Raw genomic sequence first — 22,777 nt, 5'->3', positions numbered from 1 at the left:
GACCGGACAGAATACACCAAGCCCTGCATCGACTTGGATAGGTGCAATCTTCACATTTTTATAAACAGTCTGTAAAATCCAACAAGATTACCACTGCACAAATGTCGTGTCATTTCGCAGGGTTCAAAAGCAAACAAAATTGAAAACAATGAATCTAGAAAGTTTAAATATTGAGATGATATTGAAAAGGATGAAATGCTTTATGATGGCATATCTTCTAGCAGCTGAAAGTAGAGATACATGTCAGGCAGAATAGTTACATCATTTCTCTACAAAAATTAAAATTCTTCTCTCCATATCTATAGAAAAAGCAAATAAACTTGTCAGAGAAATATGCAAAAATACATATCCGAGGATCAACAAATTATTTGACGCTGCAATGTTAACATACATGGTCGCTTTTCTAGCAACAGTTAGAGAATTTCTACACCTGATTTCAGAAAAGCAACCTTCACAATTTTTATCACAGCATGGAAAGAACATGGACATGATCTCTTGGTATAGTTTGAAATATAGACGTCTTCTAAGCAATAAGATCAAAGATGTGCATGCTCTCTTTGTCTACTTTAAAACCCAACTATCTTCTAAGCCTACCCTTTTAAAGTACCTAAACAATTTCTGACCAGAAAACATAATTTAGATCGAAAAATCAACTGCATCAACAACAAAGCGTAAAAAGATTCAAATTTTGTATAAAATTGAAAGATTCTACTTAGTAAGCATGATGGGTTCACCACCACATACCACAAAACCAATGAGCACAGTTTGCCTGACAAGGCAAGTCAAAATTGTCATGACAGACTGAACAACAGTCATTTTCTGGGGGAGAATCCATTCCCGCGAGAAACCCTTCCTGCTGTGATGAAGTAGCCCTAGATGAGTCCATATTATTTGACGAACAAAATGCACTGATACAATTCCATGTCTTTTGAAAACACCTTCGGATCACATTCCCTCCCAGCCTACCAAGATTCAAAGAATAATACCTGCATAAACAATTGTTATAATCATAAGCAAACATCTAATTATAAACTAGTGCAGATTTAATTAAACTTCATAAACATAGAAAAGCAAGTATGAAGACTAAAGTTGAAATTAGAATATAAATATCAGGTAGCAAGATCATAATGGCTTCTTCAGCAACAACATTTTGATCCAACATAACTTGCTTGGGGTTAGCTTTGCTGGATCTTAGGAATCGATGGTCACAAGATGGCAAAGTAAATTTCCATAAATAACATGATATTATGGTCTTAAAATATTTTGTGAAACAAATTTTCAGTTCAGATGTTAGGAGTTCCTCTCCCTCTTCCTCCGTCAATGGGATAGTAGGCTGATGATCATGCCACCACGATTACTCCCCAAGGCCCTGCCAGACGAGGCCACTCTCATAAACATCATCCATCAGGCACTGGGTATAGACATCCACACTCTTGATTCAGAGGATGACCAGGGCTTGCACCTTCCTATCCTGGTTGTAACAACACTCCTGTCCAGGCTTTCTTTCCTCACTGAATTTCCTCTTCTTTCCACGGATTTTCAACTTTGGGATAACCTACATGCACCCAGTTTATGTTGTGTTGTTTTACAGACCATACCATACCTCCATACGTTCAACCTCCAAACAGTCAGCCTTGTAAGTATTATGCAGTGTGCAATTCCCAGAGACTAGTTCCTCTCAGAGAAAATGCTCTGACACTATGTTAAATTTTCCTTAACCCCAACAACCTTGCCAGTTACTATATCGCAAATTCCTTGTAGTACAATTTAATGATTAATCATTATGCAGGTCTACAAAAAAAACACGGCTAAGATTATAACACTTAGGAAAATATAACAATGAAAGCATATTAATTATACCCATCTCATACACATTCACACATTCTGCCCTTAAAACCAGTTCATTCAAATAACTTCAGAACTTACACAGGCTCCCTTCCTAAAATAATGGCCCATTGAGAAAAATATAATACAACAACAAACTTGGAGTTATCCCAACTGATCAAACCTCTCTGCAGATCTGTCCTTTGATCTGGATAGCTGATCTGGATCTGTCTCCTTCACTGCCCCTTGCACTCTTCCTTGAAACCTTGTTCTCATTCTCCACCTAATCACTGAAATCTCACTCTCACTATGTCTTATGCTCAAGATGTCGTCTTCTCCCTTAGCCTTTCTTTTATAAGTTTGAGCTATTGACAAATCCACAATCCTAATCTCCAAAGTTATTGACGGCTGAGATTAAATCTCAACATCACTTTAGATCAATGATTGAGATTCATCTAATTCACAAATCCAAATAACATTCACATTTTATTAGATTAACTCACTTTATCTTATAAGAGTCAATTACTTTAATAAAAAAACAATTTTTAAGGTTAAGCATCAATTAGGCAACTTCCACATGCCAAGACACTTAGGCCTGTGCAGAGTACCTGCCGGAGCTACTCTCATCAACAAATAGCAATCACATCTAATAATGTGGCAAATGCATTAGCAGCATACAAAGTCCTATTGGTTATGAAATGCAGAGGTTGTTAGACAAGATTCAGTGCTGGGGGTACTCAGCATTAATTATAACAGCACTCTACTATAAAAAGCCTCCTAAAAATCCAATTCTATGCAGATTAATACAAAGAGCCATCTTCAAAAGGAGTGACATGGAAAGAACAGAAAAAGGTATATTTACCCTTGCTAGAATATGTGTAGAGATTGACCTGATCAAAGGCTTACCAGATCATATAATCTTGAAATATCAAAATTTCCAATGTCTCAATCTTTAGACTATGAGAATACAGCATTTAGATGCCGTTTTTGTTTTCAAAGAGGACATCTTCAGAACTCTTGCCCACAGGTTAAAAAGAACCCAAAAAAAAGGTGTACAAGCCAAAGGGATGCAGTTCTCAGATCCACATTCATCTCATGAAGAAGATGAAGACAATGTGAAGAATACTGTAAAATCAGGGTGGGACAGTTTTAGCAGAAAATCAGGAGACAGATCAACAGATAAATTTGGTATACAAAGTGGATGGCGTGGTGGGAACAAAGTGTGCACACAACTCAGATAGCTCTAATTCAGACAAAGAGCTCCCTCCAGAGAGATATGTTAATGATATGGCTTTGGTTTCAGTGGAGCCCAAAGCTGGGGATTGGCAACAGGTTCAGAAAAAGAAAGGAAAGAAGGGGAAGATAAGCAACTCCACGACTTGATCTTCCCCCATATATTATAGTTACATTTTATTTTTTAGTTTTTATTTCTATTTTCTGGGTCCTTGTGGGACGTACTTTTTGTTATGCTTTATAAGCATATGTATCTGTAATATTTACTTAGCCAATCATGGATCTGGACAGATCCACGTGAATGCACACATCTTCGTGTGTATATGCAAAATGTATTTTCTTTCAAATATGAATAGAAGTATGGGTTTCTTTTTTCAGGAAAAATAAAAATAAGGGCCATCTTGGATATTCAATACTTAGAGGAGAAGTATTTCCATATCCTCTAAGAGCAAAACAAACTTGTCAATTAGGAGGCCAACAAGGAGGCAAGACTAGAGGAAGCAATGTGTGATTTAAATGGGGGGTTTACAATCCCACCACCTCCATGATGCATATTGTCATAATGATGAACGAGGCATGCCAACAGATAGCATGACATGCACTTCGGTTGGGGTAGCAATTTAAAGTTCCAACATCACCCCACTCTATCATATGCCTTCAGCTCTAGTCTATAAATTTATATATCGTATGATGGTGGTGGAAACAGGTGAATATCAACTATTAATCACTAAGTTTGAATGCCAAAGCATGTTATTTTCCGTCAGATTTGACTACACCTGCAAAAGTAACAGGGATTTCTGTTCGAAATTCAACCTTTAGCTTGGTCCATTTGACTCAAAGGAAGCATGCACTTGTGTTATTGAGCACCAAGCTCTGTGTTGAATGAGTGAAACCAAGCACAAAAGCACCCATATTCTTGGCCCTTTCATTTATGAACTAGTAGTTTCCAAGGTCAATGGTAGGTGTGTAGGGTGAGGTTTGAGCCTACTCTTGTTGTTGAAGGTTGATCTGACCTACGAATTGAGAGGCCTAGACAAGCTATCTGGTGTGTGCTCTATTGAGCATCACAAGAGTGTGTTGTCTCTAATGGCCCATTATCACTACCAGGTGCGATGCTGTGCATTGTGTGCATTGAACGACGACAAACGTAGTATCAAACACTACAAAAAGGAATCTGCAAAAATGACACATAGTATTACGAAGTGGACTCTAAGGTGCAATCACTGGAAGGATGAGTTTGAAAGTCATCTTAAGAAGGAAAATAGTGCATGAGTTGCCCATGCAATGGACTCAATAGGGCAGACCGTAGGACTAGACGCTAGGAAAAAGAAGAGTAGACATTTATGGGAGTTCGTTGGAGGTAGCACCTGGAGCTTGAGGTAAAGATAGCATGCACATCAAGGGTTGAAAATATAGTAATTTCTCTCTTTATTTTCTATGTCTTGTATATTTACAGACTATTTAGCGGATGGCATAGGACTGATAGAATATAAACAAATAGACAAACCTCTAGTTTTTTGGACATCTCGTCGTGACAATATTTACTCTCCACACTTTTTGTATGACACAAAGATGCAAATCAGCCACAACATTTTCTAATATAAATCATAACATATATATATATATGATAGGTTTTCCCACTTTATAAAAAAAATATACAGTTGAACATTGATTAACTTGACAGATATTACAAAAGATTCTATAAGACAAATAACAGTACTAGAGCTATCATCTTGAGTAACAATGATCAGGCGATTAAATTGAACTGTCGTCCAGAAAGAAGTAAACTGTAAGAGGTGATGCTGTAAAACAAGAAGAAAACAAAAAGATATGCTGCAAACAAGAAGAAAACAAAAAGATAGCACTAAGAAAGGATATGCTGCAAACAAGAAGAAAACAAAAAGATAACACTAACAAATGCTAGCTTACCCAAGAGAACTTCTAAAAATTAATACTACTGATGCAGCAAATACAGCCACACAAACCACCTCATCTCCAACCCCTTCAATGAATGGCATGAGTCCAACCTGCAATTGTCCCTTCAAACTTTGTGGCACGTTCTTGCAGGAAAAATTCCTGGAATAATTTTCACATCAATCAATAAAAAATACTATGGCAAGAAAACACTAGTAATCTTCAAGATATCACAAGAACACAAAGTGATGAAACTATAAAACTCTGTCCCATACATTTAATTTATGATCAAATTGGAAAAGAACTTAATGTCGCCAAACAAAATTTTCGAAGCCTGTCATACATTTATCATAATTGTCTCACTGGTAGAAATATGAGATTCAAAAATGACAAAATCAGTAGAATATTGAGACACAGAGTGTGAAAGAAGAATTTTATTAGCGAACTATCATGTTATACAGTCAAATGTTGGCCATGCATATATACAAAATAATTTGTTCTCCGCCTTTCATTTCATAGGTCTTGTACTTTTCCATCCTAATTCTTACATAATCGTTTATCCACATTTCTATTTTGTCTTTTGTGGACACACAAACGCACGTGTGCATATACACACACAATACTATATACAATTAATATGTGCCTATAAACTCTGACCTCATTTAAAAACACATTAAAAGATGTAACCACTCATCAATAATATGTATTAATGCCAATTATGACTACTAAAGGCTACTCAACAAAGATTAAATATTAACATTAACATCCCACCTTAAGCTTGACTATTTTTCCAAGGAAAACCTAGTGTGAAACGCTCACACAATTCCCTACATTTGACAGATGGTATCCAATGAAGCCCATCAGCACTTGAGCACAATGCCTAACTCGGCAAGAACATCTACCAAGGTGCACAATAGAGGCAAACACCCAAAGGGATTGACCCTGAGACTTCCTGCATGAAGCTCAAAGAAGTAAATCATTCAATCTAGTCCACCGAGATCCCTTAAGCTTGACATGGTAGCAAGGAAGTGAAATTACAATTATCTCCCATGAATGACAAGACAACTTCTTTCACATAAATAGAGCATGAAAGTTGATATATTTGACCTTTGTCAAAGATTTGGCAAAGATGTCTATAATGTGCTCCTTAAAGACACAATACTCTAATCTTTAATCAGTTGTTGAGTACGATATTAATGAACCTCAATGTGTTTAGTCTTCGATGGTACATCGGATGGTAATCAAGTTGAATATCACCTTGATTTTCACACTAAACTGCAATCACTTGCTCCACATCCCACTAGGAAAGAAACATTGTATTTGGTTCCAAGGGAAGACCTTAACTCGTCCTAGTTTCCTTATTACTAGACCAAGCAATGAGACTAGCATAACAAGTAGACTTTCCCTCATCTTGATCTCCAAACCCAATCTAAGTCGATGTATCCAACCAAGGGAGCCCTACCCGAATAAGAGTATTGAATACCAAACCAACAAGTATATATCTAAGGAATTCCTTCAATGCTACAATGACTTTATTTTAGCTTTTGCACATATCTCAAAACAAGATTAACAACAAAAGTGATATCCAATTTCCTACAAGTGAAATATAGGAGACTTCCTAATATCTATTGAGTGGCATCTACTTTCAAAGATATACATCTCAACATTAAGATTCATGTGGGATGGACTGTTTAATTATAGGTTTCTCAAAGAATTTCCCACAATATTCATCTTCCAAAATGGTCAACATTTCGAATTCTCAACTGAATATACGTCTCGTTGTTAATTTAGCCTTACACTAGAAAGGGGTAGGATGCTTACACTCTACTCCCCTGAAACCTTTCCAAAAGATCAAGCATATACTTAGGTTGGGAGATCTTATTAATGGAAATGCCATCATCAAGTTGCGATATTTGAATGCCATGAATATAGTACAAGCAACCTAGGTCAATCATTTAAGAACGTTTCATTAGTTTCTTTGTACCATCGCCCATAAGAATAGAATCATCTACATTTAGGATGAGTACGAGAACATAGACATGTTTTACATAAACACTTGGATTAGACCCACAACATGTAAAGCTACTAGCAACAATGAAAGGATCAATATCTCATACCATCTCCTAGGAACTCATTTCAATTGATAAAGAAACTTCTTCAACTTGAGAACAAGTTTAGAATTTCCAATATCAATAAAAACCAGGGGGTTGTCACATATAAATCTCCTCACAAAAATCTCAAGATAAGCCTCAAGTTGAAGCTAGGCTAGGGTTATGGTTTCCAATGCACAGTCTCGTCTAGAGAAAGATGATGTCAACCCTCCAAGGGGGAATTTTACCATGAAAAGGCTAGATTTTGCATTAAAAAGGATTACCAAGACAGAACTTAGGTTTTTATACCACAAGCACTCATCCACAAATGCCCTACACTAGTTTGGCCCTAGGAAAAAACCTAGTGGCTTGCTTTAAAAGGTTTAGGAAGATAGAAAGGGAGGAAAATATTTAGTTTTTCATAAAAGACAAATATTTGGGGAAAGGGGGGGAATTCTTGTTTCCACTTAAATAAACCCTAACTATCTTTTTTGTGAGGGGAGAAATTAAATAGGAAATGCACACTAGGAGTTTCCTTATGGATTTTGTTGACTACATGCAATAATTAAGCAAGATTCTCCATAAATATTTTACATTTAGACATGGATCACAGAAAAACCTTAGCAATAATTTAGTTACATCTAAAACAATAAAAATATTTGTAATAAACTTACAATTCTTCCATGAAAAGACTTTCTTCCCATCCCAAAAAACATCTCCAAGACATATGCCATTCTCCAATAGAAAAAATCCCTAGCATATCACATCTCTACAAGTAATGAATTACACAAGGCTACATTGAGCTCTCAAGAAGAGGTCAAAATACAAGTGTGAGGATCAAAAATGTCAAGTGAGTGACCCTCAATATCTATGAGATCCATTACTTGTTGAAATTTAGGGGCAACTATGGGATGAATTTCTAATGATAAAGCCTACTACCCCAAGGAAAATCTATCTTGCCCCAAAGGAAGAATTCGAATTAGTCAAAGGAAAAATATTATTGTTATTTGGTTTGGCTCTTATCTTATTTATATATGGCTCAAATCCACTTGGGAAGCGATTTTCAAATCATGTGAAAAACATATTTAATGTTAATTTGAATTTTTATGGTTCCCTCCATAAATCGGCCTCAATCACAAGTCAGCCATCCCCCAATGGTTGTGTCCTTTCACTCATTGGATCAACTATAAATTGGCGTCAATAATCCTCCATTTGACACATCAATTCGAGCTTCTGTAGTTCGCATTCTATCACAGTGACTCGTATTTGTATGGCTCACTCATATACTATTTTGTGGTTCGCATATCTTCTCAACAGTTGCTCGAATCATCTTAGTATTCAGTGCCAGAGAGAGTTGACCTCTAAACCCAGATGATCATCATCTTAAGATTGGTGATGAGGACTTCGTTGTTAAGGGAAGTATGCTATCAGAGACTTGGCATGATGGATTACATTGAAGCAGTTGAGATTGACTCCACTTCAAATTCAAAATTTGATGGATCATATGATTGTTGGAGAATGTAACTAAGTTCGGTCTTCATAATTATATCAAAATGAATTTTATGTAAAAAAACAAAAAGAAGAAAAAGAAAAAATTATTTTCAAGCACCGGTTTCTTGCTCAAAGAAACTATTATTTTATTAGTTAAGCATGTTCTTCATGCTTCTAGGATTTGATAAAGTCAAAGAGTCAAAGTCCTACTTGGACCTATTGTAAAGAAAAAGGAAAAAGAAGTAAATTGGGTTAAAACAACCTCTAAACGCCAAGTCAACCTACCTATTAAGTTGGCCCTACGCCAATGGACATGTCTATTCGCACCGCTTTGGACAAGTATAAATAAAGGGAAGTTAGAGCTCATTTGGTGACACACACTTCACATGTTGGGTTCTGAAAAATATCGCAGAGAGGCATAGAAAAGAAGAGGAGGGCCGAAGTTAAGATTGAAGAAGATTTTCTCTTGAAATCTGAACTATAAAAGTATTGCCTTGTTGAAGAGTTGTTGCTGGTCTCTTGAGGATGGATTTGTTGTGCAAAAGGAAGGATTGACTTGGCATCTAGAGGGTTGGTTATGGGTCTTGGATATCTCATTTGATCTGATTCTAGAAGAAGAGAATTTTCTAGGTTTTCCCTTTGGAGAGTTTCACCCTGGCTTAGAGCTTGTATCTTGTGTTCTTGTGATCTTCATGTTTTTATATTTGGTACTTGCTTGAAGAAAGAAGAAATACATAATAAAATAATGCCAACGAATTCACAGGTAATTAACAAGAAAGGAGAAATTACATTAATCTTACAGACTCCCTATTTCTCCAACAAGTTATCAGAGTTATGGTTGGCAGCTTGAAGATCACACTGTTGGCATTTGAATCAAAATCTGATGCATTCATTAGAGATTTCTCTCTATGGAAGAATTCATATGGTCTCTCTACGGAAGAAGTTTCGATGAAGATTTCTAAAGAAAATAAACTCGAAAATGTGGTTCTTTCTGGACAAATCTTTGCGTAAAGTATGTTACAGCTCATATAATCTCTATGACAATGGCTTATATTAGCTCCTTCCTGTGGTTCACATATGGATCATATTTATACTCTGGCATGTATCAATGTCCGTGTGGTTAACCGTTGACTAGAATCTTGTCTCACTCTAAAGTTCGCATTGACCTATATCTATATCGTTTGACACACTATATCTAAGGGTCGATGTATATGTTATAAAGTTCACATACATAGCAATGGTTAATCACAGAAGTTCGTATGACTTCCATATAACCTCAGAAGTTGGCATGAACATGCTCTGTGGCATTGTTTTTTTTAATGGCTCACTCTTTCATCTGAAGCCCGTACCTCGAAGGTTGTGTACAGTGGCTTGCACTTATGTACAATTAGGGCTCGCATTAATTTTTTTGGGCTCGATATATCATATATAGTGGATCACTTAGCTTTGGCATTGATATACAATGGAACACATAACAGTGGAATCGCATAGAGGCACAATGATGTCACCTATGAGTTAATATTTTCGAAAATTGAGATTGTTATTTATGTCCAACAGCTCGAATAGTGGTTTGCACAAATGTTCAAAGGCATCAAATCACATCGCATTGCTGAGACATAATCTTTTGCATATGGTATATTCGCATTACTTGACAAGCTCACTATGTTGTAAATAACGGATCATATATACCCTGGCTCACTATGTATTAACATCGTTATTCTAGCATAGCTTTGTGTGGTATCGTATTATTGTATAGTGGCATCTCTGTTAGATAACCCAAGACATCGTATGATACCAACATACATTTCTAAGGCCTGTAATTCAATATAAGAAAGAAGAGACACAATCGTGACCTGAATGTATACTATATGACTATGATGAATACTCTTTGGTGATGATAACATATGATGGCAATATTATAGAAGTATGATGACCTAGCTATAGAAAAGGATAATATCTATGAGACTAGAATCATGAGGTTATGAAAATTCAAGATTTGAATAAGGATGAAAACCAAAATGGAAATAATTGGAAGTTAGATTAAATTAGAAAGGATAAGATGATCAATATAGATAAGAAGGAGAAATAAATCAAGAATGAATGAATGGATTAACCAATAAGGATAATGAAAAGAGAAGGGAAAGGGGGAGGGGGGATCGAGAATTAATTTAACGAGGAATTTGATGGATAACAAACTTCCAAGATTGGTTGAATTTAAATCCATCTTCTCTATTGAAATTTGTTAATATTTCTAGGGCACAAGGTAGAACATTTTTTTTCAAAATGATAACTACTTCTGATGATTTAATTAGCATTAATTCCACATAGTATCATCAAGCAATTATACAGAAGAAAATTTCAACCAATAACATGAAAGAGTAGTAGAAAGCAACCATGAGACAAAAGACACGAAAATTTGGCCTGAGGCCAAGGCAAAACACACAAGGGGAAAACCCATAAATCTTTCCTTATAAAAGAAAGAGTTCAGAGTTCATCAATACATCAAAAATAGCAACATCAAGATAATAGCCAAACCAGTAATCGAGAACAAGATGAAGTGCCAAGCCCTCATTCTGATTTTCGGCATCCTTCTTCTTCTTCTAACTTCTCTGGATCAGAGATAGTCAAGACACAATTCGATATGTAAAATGAGAAGTGGTCTCCTTTATAAAGCCTTCAAAGGGGGGTCGAATGGGTGTCTACAAGGAGCCCAACAAACTTAAACAATTGGAGGCTGACTTGAGCCATTTAGGAGGCAAAATTTATATTCAAATTTTCTATTTCTTCACATGATAAAAATGACCATGGCTACTCAAATTCCAACAAAATTATTGGGTTGCTTTTAGATTTCGAGAGCTTCCTTGATGATATGAGCGTTGTAAAAATGAACAAGGGCTAAGATTTTGGATTGATCAAAACAAATAAGGTGTTTTGAATTAAATGAGTGTTTAGCAATGGCTAACTTTGATAAACGGAGATGTTTGGTATCACCTATATGCTCCTTCAGGCAAGGTTTGAAGGGATGGCATGTATGTCCAATATGAGACTTCCCACATGAATAGGGAATTTGGTGAACCCCTAAACATAGCATGGGGTCAGACTTATCTTTGGTTGACCAAAACATTTGCTTCAAAGTTTTTTGAGGTCTAAAGGTGGTTGTAATGTTCATTTTTTATATGATTTTAGAAATGAGGTCAGTGGCCCCTCTAATATAGGGAAGAAAAACTTGGCCTTGGGGAGGAGAGGGGGAAACGAAGGGGGATTTAAAATTGATGATATCAAGAAAGGCTTTACGGATTTGAGATGAGGTATAGCCATTGGCTTTAAAAGATTGGAAAAAGTGGGTTTTTTCTGAGGGTAGGAATTGAGGGGCAGAGATTTTAAGGGCTCAAGAGATGAGAGTTTTGAGAACAACTGATTTTTGGGATGGGTGGTGGTGAGAATGGGAATGGAGATGGATGGGTGGTTGTGAGAATGGGAATGGAGATACCAATTAATGCAGGGCTTTTTGCGGTAGACTTGATGGGTTAGGGAACCATCAGGTTGCCGAGAAATGAGGACATCAAGGAAGGGAAGAGATTTATTAGATTCAATCTCCATGTTAAACTGAATATGAGGAGAAACGTTGTTGAGATGAGAGAGAGAGGCATTAAGTGCAGTCATGTCGTGTTGCCAAATGACAAAGGTGTTATCCACAAACCGGAACCAACACTTCAGCTTTTGATGCTAAGAGTCGAGAGCTTTGGTTTCAAAGTATTCCAATAAGTTTGCGACGACGGGAGATGGGGATGAAGCTATTGTTGTACCTTCAATTTTCTCATAAATGGTTCCTTTGAAAGAATAGAAAGTGGATGAGAGGCAAAGGTTGAAAAGGTTGCGAGTTTCAAAATCAACAATCTTAGAGATTAGATAAATGGCTTCAAGAATCAAAATTTTAGTGAATAGAGACACAACGTCAAAGCTAACTAAAATATCGTGATTATCAACACAAATATCTTTGGTTTTAAGAATAAAATTAGCATAACCTTTAATGTAAAAGGAGGACAATCCCACAAATTGTTGAACCTTAGAGGTTAGGTATCGACCAAGAGCATGGGTTAGAACCCTAATGGCACTAACAATGGGTCTAAGGGGGACCCCAAGTTTGTGAATCTTTGGAAGCCCATAGAGTTTAGGAGTTTTGGGGGTATGGGGTATAAGTCATTGTTGAATGAAGGTTTCTATAAAGGAGGTTTTAATGGCTTTAGTGACTATGGAATTAATGGGGTTTTGGGGCTGGATTTTATAAAAACCTTAAGAAAGAAAATCAAACAACTTAGATTCATATTCAGAAGAGTTCATGGTGACAATTGCATTGCCTTTATCTTCCTTGAGGACTAGGATGTCAAGGTTAGCATTAAGACACTTAATGGCTTGGACTTCATCTTTGGATAAATTAAGTTTGGCAAGTTTCACCTCCCTTAGAACTCTACTACAATTTGTTTAATTTCCTCAACAACATCAGATGGTTGTTTTGGCATACAAACTCAATGGAACAAAGAATCTCTTCTTTGGGTATTGGTTGGGGGCTAACGCAAAATTAAACCCTTTCTTCAAGAGATGAAGAGGAGGGATCAAGACCAATGGAGGAAATATTAACCACAGAAGCGGGTCTAGAGCTAACAAGGGGAGCAAGCGAAGGGATAGGAGGAGAAGAAGAATACAAGGAAGAATTAGGCTTATGACAATTCATGGGGGTGAAATTGTGATGATCATTGATTTGATCATTAATATGAGGATAACTGATTTGATTATTGATTTGATCATTAATATGGTGATAATTGTTTTGATTATAAATTGGATCATTAATGATTTGACTATTAACTTGATCATTAATAATTTGACCATTAATATGATTATTAACTAGATTATTAACATTATTGTTATTAATATGATGTGAAGGATATAATTCATTAGAGAAAGAAGAGGGGGCTTGAATTCCAGATTTGTTGTGACTTGGATTTTTCTCAGTGCACAGTTTATTTTTCCAGTTGGGAAAGCCCTTATATGCTGAAGATACTATTTAATGAACAACAGTTTTGAAGGGTAGAATTTATGTGTGTGCATGTGGAAGATTGGTTAACTTTTGCTTACGCTGATTTATTTTATTTATTGTTAAAATACTAGCAGTGTTGGTTATTTAGCAACGCTGAAATTTTTAATTATGTTACAGCAAGGAAATTCACTACGAAATAAATTTGCCAGTTGTTGGGGTTAAAGAAAATTAACATTTTCACTATTATAAACATCTTCTAATCATCTTCCAACAAATATTTCCTGCAGATTTTGTTCTTATGACTCAATTTGCCCCATAGAACCAGGCAATTGTCATCTTTTTAACTGAATCAAACTCTCCAGGGATATCCCCCTGAGGCTAGCATGCACTAGTCCAATGTGAGAGAAAGTAAGTTGAGGTGACAGTGAGCTAACTTTTCAATGTTGCACCTGAGGTTTCCTCGGTGATTTTGTGGTGAAGCACTGAATAATTTCGATCACTAACAGCTATGATTGACAAACAGGACAATCCAAGAACTGATACAAGAGCTCATCCAATTGATGGAGTGCAATGAGAATCCAAATTATTCTATAAATGCATTGGCCATGTCCAGTTCAAAGGCTCTTCGCCTCTCCCCAACAAAACAACTTCAATGCACATCTTGAACCATATTTATATTTTCTCCCATTTCATGACCGTTAAAGAAACCTCCTTGTTATTCTGATACGAATTTCCCAATTAGCCTTTGCAACAAAAGGAGATACTCCCGGCGATGATTTTGTATGACACACTGCAAAAGAATATAGGGTGAATATTCATTAAATTATTATGGGATATTTTTATTTTTCCACTTTTGCATTGTGTATTTCAACTTTTCTTTCCTTTTAAGTTTTAACTTATTAGTGTTATGTTGCACATCCCATCCATACAATATTGGACAATGCACCTCACTTCTATAGGTGCAATATATCAATTACTCACCCACTGTATTGTTTTGAATACTATAAATAATTTGTAGAGAGTCTACAATTCTAGCAATCTTCTTTAGTTAATTGCATAATTTCTCTCTCTGATGCTTTCTTGTGTGCGATTTTTTGACTTTTTACTTTTACATTGAAAATTTCAACCATTCTTTTATTTTAGTTTATTCGTGTTGCACTATATATCTAATCCATGTAGCATTGTACACCACATCTCACTTCTCTTGATGCATTAAAGTGATCACTAACCCACTTTATTGTTTTTTATAGGAGACTTCGTTAATTTTGATCACTCAATTTTGTACACTATACAGAGTTAATACAAATAACTGTACAGTTCCAACAATATTCTATCATTCTTTGCACACTTTCTCCTTAATGTTTTCCTCTATGTGGGCATCTTTTCTTCCTGTGATAGTATTGCACCCATATCAAATAATAATCAAAGCAATGTGGAGATGAAATTGCAATACACAGAAAGCAAAGTTGTTACATGAGGAGTGGGATGATATCTTAGCTTTTGACAATTTTGCAAATGGTTTTTTCCAAAGGACAGTTCCGAATTGGGCAAGCCAAGTGTGTTTCAACTCACTCATATTTTCAAAGGAACTAACAACTGAGGAAATTTCAAATATAGGAACCAAAGGCCAATAACGATGTGATACAAGAGAGTTCTAAATTGCTAATCTTACATCGAAAATAAGATCTAGAGGGAGAATGTTCTTCTAGCTACTTTGGAATGTGAACTTAAATATGATAGATAGGTAGAGGAAAAAAAAAATGGCTCAAAAGATTCTTCCCGGTTGACACTATAAAAAGGTCATTTGAAGGACACTCCAACTAAAGAACACATTCAGAAAATCATGTTTGTGCACCAAATTGACCATAGATGGCTAACACTGGACATCCTATAAACACTATGCAACAACCCAAGAATTTAAAGAATCCAGGTAAGTCAATAGACATAGTCAACATAACAAATTCAAAAGAAAGCAATGAGCAAGACATCCTCTTGCCAATCAGAAAGGTCGATACAAGCCAAAAATGTTTGATAGAATGAAAACATATGGACCAATCAGAAAAAGGAGGTATTGGTCATGGTTGACCTAGGTGGCACTCTTAATATCTAGATAAGAAGATTGTTAAAATGGTTGGCATCATAGATGGGCAGTAGATACTAGGGTCAAATTTGCTGTTAGTACTCTGAATCATAAGTTCATTCCTTGTGAAGGGATCTTCCCATATGTTACAATACAAATGCACAATTATACCCTCCAAGAAACATTTTGTGGCAAATATTGGGAAAGTCGATGTCCTTTCGGGCATTTAATGGCTAGCGACTCTCAATGATTACCCAACAAAAAATTAAGAGAACTACATCGAGTTTGAGTAGAGTAACCATTAATATACAGTTACTAGCGTTCAGCTCAAACCTTCAAAAGCGATGGATCCATTGAAAATGTGAAGCAAAAATCACTTCTCATTTAGGGTCCAGCTATTCTATGTAAAGACCGCAAGTGACACATACCAGTCATTCCCATTAGCAGGTGAAAATGGACGTCAAACACTGGCTACTCACCCACTAAATCGAGGCACAGGAACATCGTTCAATCCCGAAGCCAAGGGAATAATCATCCAACAAACACTGCCAAGGGAGCTCAAGAGTTTATCCAGGTGTAACCACCTCGCGATCGCGAGTAGCTTTAAGGGCAAATTGCATAAGCAGGTAAGGCATGTAGTCCCGCCATTTTGTAGGGCGCATGGAGACAACATTTGTATTTGCAGGCAGGTAGCATAGCCTAAAGATCCTAAGACTTGGGTTTTGAATAATGGTACTTCCTCTGCATCTGAAGCATTCTCTTTTTGGAAGCAATTAGCTTCCCTAATATCGATAGTTACGAATCTGCTATCCATTGTAATTAATTTCTATCCATGTGTCATCTGGAATTTATTTGCATTTATGTGCGCCATTTGGGTTTATCTGGCAAATATTTGCCTCTGCCTACATAAAACTGGTGTGGACGTTATTTCTTTGTATTGCAGGTGCTCATCGCAAGTTAGCCTAATATTGGACTGCGAATTCAGCCCAAGCCGATTATCATTACTAAAAGCAACGCTTTATACAGATATCTATTTCTAAAGGAAGACAATTGCACTCTTCGCCATATCAGAAGATGCCAACCGACACAACAGAAAACACAAAATGTTGACCAGGGACAGAATTCGAAACCCTAGATAGAAAATGGCACAGCCGAAACCTCAACTATGCAGACAGGTTACTCTACAGAATCGAACCTTCAACCTTAGGCACGAAAATCTTTCGAGTTCAACCATCTGATAACTGTAAAAACAACTGTAAACACAATATTACGAAAGATCTTGCGCACATCTTGAAATGAAAATTTACAATTTACCTGTTCGAAGCCCAAGCTGAGGAATAAGAACCGCGGAAATTGAGTACGTATGGATTGATCTTGAAACCCTTAATAACCTCATCCTCTGGGCCACCGTCTTGTATGTATTAAAAACGATGGAAGGAAAAGTCGAGGAAGGATCTCAAATTTTGACTTACTATTATTTAATGTCGAATTTTTAAGTATTCAATTGTTTTTATTATCTTGGATTTCTCCCGCCAATGATTCCATCAGTCAGACGAAGTGGGCCAATGAATAAATGAACAAATGGGGTCGTGGAATAGGGCCTGGCCCCTGGGTCCTGTCGGTAGAATGTAGAATGGTAAGGTGGGTTTCCTTTTATGTACGGCTTCTAAAGTGTTATTTTTCTTTAAAACAATAATGACTCGTTGTTTTTGCCTATAAAATAATGGAAATTCTGATATTTAATTTTGTAAAATTAAATGGCAATTTTTTGAAATCTAAATTATAGCGGTGAAAGTTTTCACATTTTCAAGATATTAGGTGTTCCGAGTTTTTTAACAAGGTTGAATCTAGTTTTACCATAAAAATAAGATTGAAGTGTTTTTTGAAAAAAAATATAAAATAATGTTTTTTAAAATATTTTTATAAAAACTTTTTTACATTAGTAATCCCAAAAAATTAGAAAAACAAAAAAGATATGTTTGAAAATGTAGAGTAGTAAGTTGGGTTTTTCTATTTTCAAAAACTTATTTATAAAATATTGTAATTGTTTTTTAAGTTTTATATATTTTGTATATTAAAGTGTGTTGTTAGATTAAAAACAAATTTAATTTGAATATTAATATTCAATAGTGTTGTAGATTATTGTTTATATGTTTTGGAAGTTTTTTTTGGATATATTTTACCATCGAATTTACTAGAATTTGATATACGCAGTCGATCTACTAGAATTTGATATAGGCAAGTTTGAGTTATGATATGGATTTATTGGAATCACAAGTTTGAGTTATGATATGGCTTTGTTGGAATCATGAATTTGACTTTTGAACTCTTCACAATCACAGTGCCATTGGGGATTTTCACGGTGTTGAATCTATATATACAAACAAAAAACATTTTAAATAACAAAAAATCATGATTTGTCCAAAAAAAAAATCATTAAATTCCCACCAAAAACTCTAAAAGATAATAGTGAAGGAATGTCTTTAATATTTTATATTAATTGTTTTTCATTACAATTACATATTAATAAAAATATGTTATAATAATATTAGGGGTGGCAAAAGGGGAGGGATTCTCATTTATCTGAAGGGAATTATCGAAACTAGATATACTTGTGGTCTTGGGAAAAGAACAAATAATCAAGTTGAGTTGTACGATCTCCTTCAAGACTTGCTAATCGTCAAAGGTAAAGGTGTGCTAGACTTATATATCCTTGGAGACTCTATGATATCAATTCAGTATTTGATGAGTGAAAAACCCAAAAGAAAATATTTTGAATAGGATTCTCCAGAGAATACGAGAGACTTTGACTTTGCTTTGTTCTAAGGATTTCTCTCACATCCTTAGAGCTCTCAATTGGGACACTGGCGCAAGGGAAATCATGCTTGTTCCTTGACAGAGTCAAATCTTGAAATTAATGAGGAAGCAAAGGAGGCTCGAGATTTTGACTTGAATATGCTTGCTCCTGCCAGTGAATGACTCTATGTCCAGTTTGTTGGAAGGGTTTTTTTTGTACGATCTCACAGTCCTTCAGATTTTATTGTGTCAGTTATGTCCATGTATGTTTGTTAAAAGATGTATAATCTCTTTTTGGTATATATATTGTATCAGTGTCGTATGTCCTCAGTTCACCTCAGTTAAACTTCAAAAGTCTGTGAGTCTGGGTAATTGGTCTCTGCAACCTACTACAATAGCCAGTTGAGAATTATGAAGATGTATCCATGTGTATTTTGTTACGACTAGGCGCAAATTTTCTCTAATACTAATCATTTTTGTTTAAAAAAAATGTTACAATAATATCATTCAATAAAATTTGAAATGTGATAATATTATTTATTAAAAAATTAAAAAATATATTATAATAATATAATTCAATAAGATTTGAAATGTGATAATATTATTTATTAAAAAAATGTAAAAAATGAGTTAATCATATTTTTTTACAAATTATTAATTAACAAATGCGATAATGAATTAATAAATATGATAATGATGAATCCTTTTAAAAGAAAAATAATAATAATAATAATGTGATAATGATGACCATGATGATTAATGTCTAGTGAGACCAATATGATCTATTAGACTTAAAGAAAGAGATTAGTTGAGATTCTTTAATATTTTATTTCTATGATCGAAAAGAAGGGAGATGAGTAATTTTGTTGACTTAACAATTCAAAAAGGTTGGTAGTGTTGGTAGTGTGGCAAATATTTTGAAAATTAGAACAGATGAAAGTGTTTTTCATCTTCAACCCTCTTACTATCCCAAAGGTAACAGACTCTTCCTTCCCATGGTGTTTTAGGAATTACCAATACCCGGTTTCACTTTGAACCTCATGAGAATAAGATGTTTGCTGACTTAACAATTCAAGAAGGTTGGTAATGTGGGTAGTGTGGCAAAGATTTTGAAAATTAGAATGTATGGAAGTGATTTTCATCTTCAACCCTCTTACTATCGCAAAGGTGATAGACTCTTTTTTCCCATGGTGTTTAATTAACCAATGCCCAATTTCACTTTGAAGCTCATGAGAATGAGGTGTTTTGGACCCTCTTACTATCGCAAAGGTGAAAGACTCTTTCTTCACATGGTGTTTAATTAACCAATGCCCAGTTTCACTTTGAAGCTCATGAGAATGAGGTGTTGTGGACCCTCTTACTATCGCCAAGTTGAAAGGCTCTTTCTTCCCATGGTGTATAATTAACCAATGCCAATTTCACTTTGAAGCTCATGAGAGTTAGTTCTTATCTTGGCAATGTTCAATGCCAGGGTTCATTTTGAAGCTCATGAGAGTTAGTTCTTATCTTGGCAATGTCCATTGCTAGGTTTCACTTTGAAGCTCATGAGAGTTAGTTCTTATCATGGGAATGTTCATTTTCTTCTTAGCATTGGTTACGAAGGAAATATAATTTTGGGTTACTTTTGGGGGATTTGACTCTTGGATCTTTTAGTTGATACAATACCTTTCGGGTTACTTATCGAGGATTTGAACCTTGGAACTTTTAGTTGACATAATACTTCATATCAAGGCGATCGCCAACTAAATTGCACCCAAAAACACATTCAAAAACCTATTTTAAATAACTTATTATTTTAAATATTTTGATTTAAAACTTTTTTTTTAAAAAGTTAATCCTATTTTTTTATAAATTATTGATAAAATGACAAAAAAAAATTATGAATGAATATTTTCAAATCAAAATCAACATAACTTTTTTTTTCAAATGTGGGAAAACTATCATAACTCAGTTGGCAAACCAACACTGAAGACAACCATCTCTGGCTGCTAACCGCGAATGCAGACTGACTCATCACTGTTATTCAAAGAAAACCACGCCACTTGGAATAACTTGTTGGCGATCCGTAAGGGGGCAAGCTTTCACTCATGTCATATGCCTCTGGGTCTTGGGTCGTTAACCTGCTTCCTCTTAGGTCATTACCCTATTTCCTTACGTCCAAAAAAACGAACTCTTAACCAAACAAAAACAATTTTAAAGCATATATAACCTTTTGATTATCAATTAATAGTTAACTTAAAATAAATTTTACCACTTCCCAAAAACAATTCAATAAATTTATAATAAAGTTGTCCGCAACTTAAGTCCAATTCAATCCCTAATGGATAGTACTTTTACACTTTGATAAGGTTTAATTTAGAATGGATAATGTTTCTTGCATTTTGCAACTTGATTAAGTTTAATCCATAACCGATGGTACTTTTGCATTTTACCAGGTTTAATTTCGAATTGATAATGTTTCTTGCAATTTACTAAATTTAATTCCTATCGGATAATGCTTTTGTATTAAAAAATTATACACTTATAGCAAGAGGTTCATATCGGATTCGGTCCACCAAAATATAATTACATTCTAATGGTAAATTGGGAAAGTTAACGAAAACTACTTTTACTAAAAACGTAAAAAGTGTTTCTATCTTTTAGTAGAAAGTGTCAGTGAAAGAAAACGGTTGCGTGAGCCTTTTTTATATGTGAATGATGAGCCTTTTTTAAAGAATGTACCCAGCCAAGCGTCAGTGCATAGCCAGAGTGGCGTGAGCTTCAAAATTGATATTTTTTTGGGTTTGTGTTTATTATTGTAATTAATTTTATTCACGGAGGGTAATAAAATTTCGAAAAATAAAGAAAGCGTCAAAATTGCGTGAAACTAACTTATGAAAGAGAATGATGATTATAAATTATTCGAGTTTAAAGAATGTACCAAGCCAAGCGTAACCAATCGGCAAGAGTGGTGAGTTTCAAAATTGATATTTTTTGGGGGTTTGTGTTTATTCTTTTAATTAATTTATTAAGGGGAAATAATACAATTTTGAATAAAATTAATGATTTTTTAATTTAAAATATGAAATTTTTTTAATGTGGGAAGTAATAAAATTTTGAATAAAATTAATGATTTTTTATTTAAATTATGGAAATTTTTAATGTGGGATAAATATTTATGGTTGAGAATTTTATTAATGAGAAGATTTTTGGCGGAAATCACATTATAGTATTTTTGTCTTTCAAGGCAAAAATACTATAATGTGATTTCTGCGTAAAAATCTTCTGATTAAACTTATGGATTTGGATCACAGAAACTTAAATTCAACAATCTTAGAGTTGTAGCAGAAGGAGTTTTAGAAATTTTTGTGGCAATTAGGGTTTCGTCTTAGTCGTCTCTTCTTTGTTTGCATAGATTTTCTGCAGATCGTTCAATGATGAATCCTTGTGATTTGGTTGAAAAAATTGTTTTTTTGCAGGTATGGTTGTCGGTCAAGCTAACTCTTCTTCGGTTTCGTACATCTCTATGCTAAAATTTGGTTCTGGTCTTCCGATGGTACAAAAAATTTCTTCCCTTAATGTTCATGTGGATGACGAAGCTTTCTGTTGTGAAAAATATTTTTCTGATAATGGTTTGGTTTGCATGTTTGATATGTATTGGTCGCAGCTGGTTGATCTGCATAAATGGATCTCTAAGACATGGAAGCCCCTTTTGATGGACAAGCTGAATATTTACATTATGGCAAGAGGTTTCTTCACTGTGGGTCTTGATAATATTGAGGACAAGAAGGCCATTTGTGAAGTTGGGTTGTGGTTTTGGGGGAGTGTTGGCCTCTTCATGCAGCGCTTCACTCCCTCTTTTGACCTAGTAACAACTTCAATCTCCACAGCGCCAACTTGGGTAAGGCTTATGAACCTTCCCTTGCATTTCTAGAATCACAGATCGCTTTCCTCCATTGGGAATGCACTGAAAATTCTTTCGTTGTCATTTAAAATAAAAACTACTTCTGCCCACATTTGTGTGGAGTTGGACTTCAACAAGGGTTGTCACATGCCACACCATGATGGTGGATTATGTAATTCATGTTTCGAAAATGTATTGTAAAGTGAAAGCCCAAAAGATATGTATGGAATATGAAGAATCATGTAAAGTTGAAAAGTCATAGGAAGTCAAAGAGTCATGAGGGTAGATGAAGAGTCACAAGGAAGGTGAAACATCACCTCCTCATTGTTATATATACACCATCATTGTAAAAAAAATGACTTTTCACCTTGGCTCCTCCCGCAAAGCATTAGAGAGACAAGCTAGTTCTTTTGAGGAGCAAGGAGTGGCTC

The 22,777-nt window shown here is 35.1% G+C and overlaps 1 protein-coding gene across 2 annotated transcripts in view; it reads right to left on the bottom strand.

The window, feature by feature from the left end:
- LOC149215358 (uncharacterized) overlaps positions 1–22,777 on the bottom strand; it is an 84,920-nt gene that overhangs the window by 56,856 nt on the left and 5,287 nt on the right. The window contains exons 1-3 of one of the 2 annotated variants that reach the window (XM_089392607.1): positions 16,982–17,134; positions 4,987–5,133; positions 745–986 (exon numbers count right to left, since the gene is read on the bottom strand). In XM_089392607.1, coding sequence (XP_089248733.1) covers positions 745–986; positions 4,987–5,075 — 331 coding nt within the window. In that variant the 5' untranslated portion in view covers positions 5,076–5,133; positions 16,982–17,134. Of the gene's footprint in view, positions 1–744; positions 987–4,986; positions 5,134–16,981; positions 17,135–22,777 lie in introns of those variants that run through there. The other variant, XM_089392606.1, reaches the window with a different exon arrangement.

The sequence above is a fragment of the Pinus tabuliformis genome, chromosome 1_1 (assembly GCF_031772625.1).
Source record: "Pinus tabuliformis cultivar Carrire ecotype Pingquan chromosome 1_1, CPIR1, whole genome shotgun sequence".
NCBI classification, from domain to species: domain Eukaryota; kingdom Viridiplantae; phylum Streptophyta; class Pinopsida; order Pinales; family Pinaceae; genus Pinus; species Pinus tabuliformis.
This window is presented reverse-complemented; position numbering and strand designations above follow the sequence as displayed.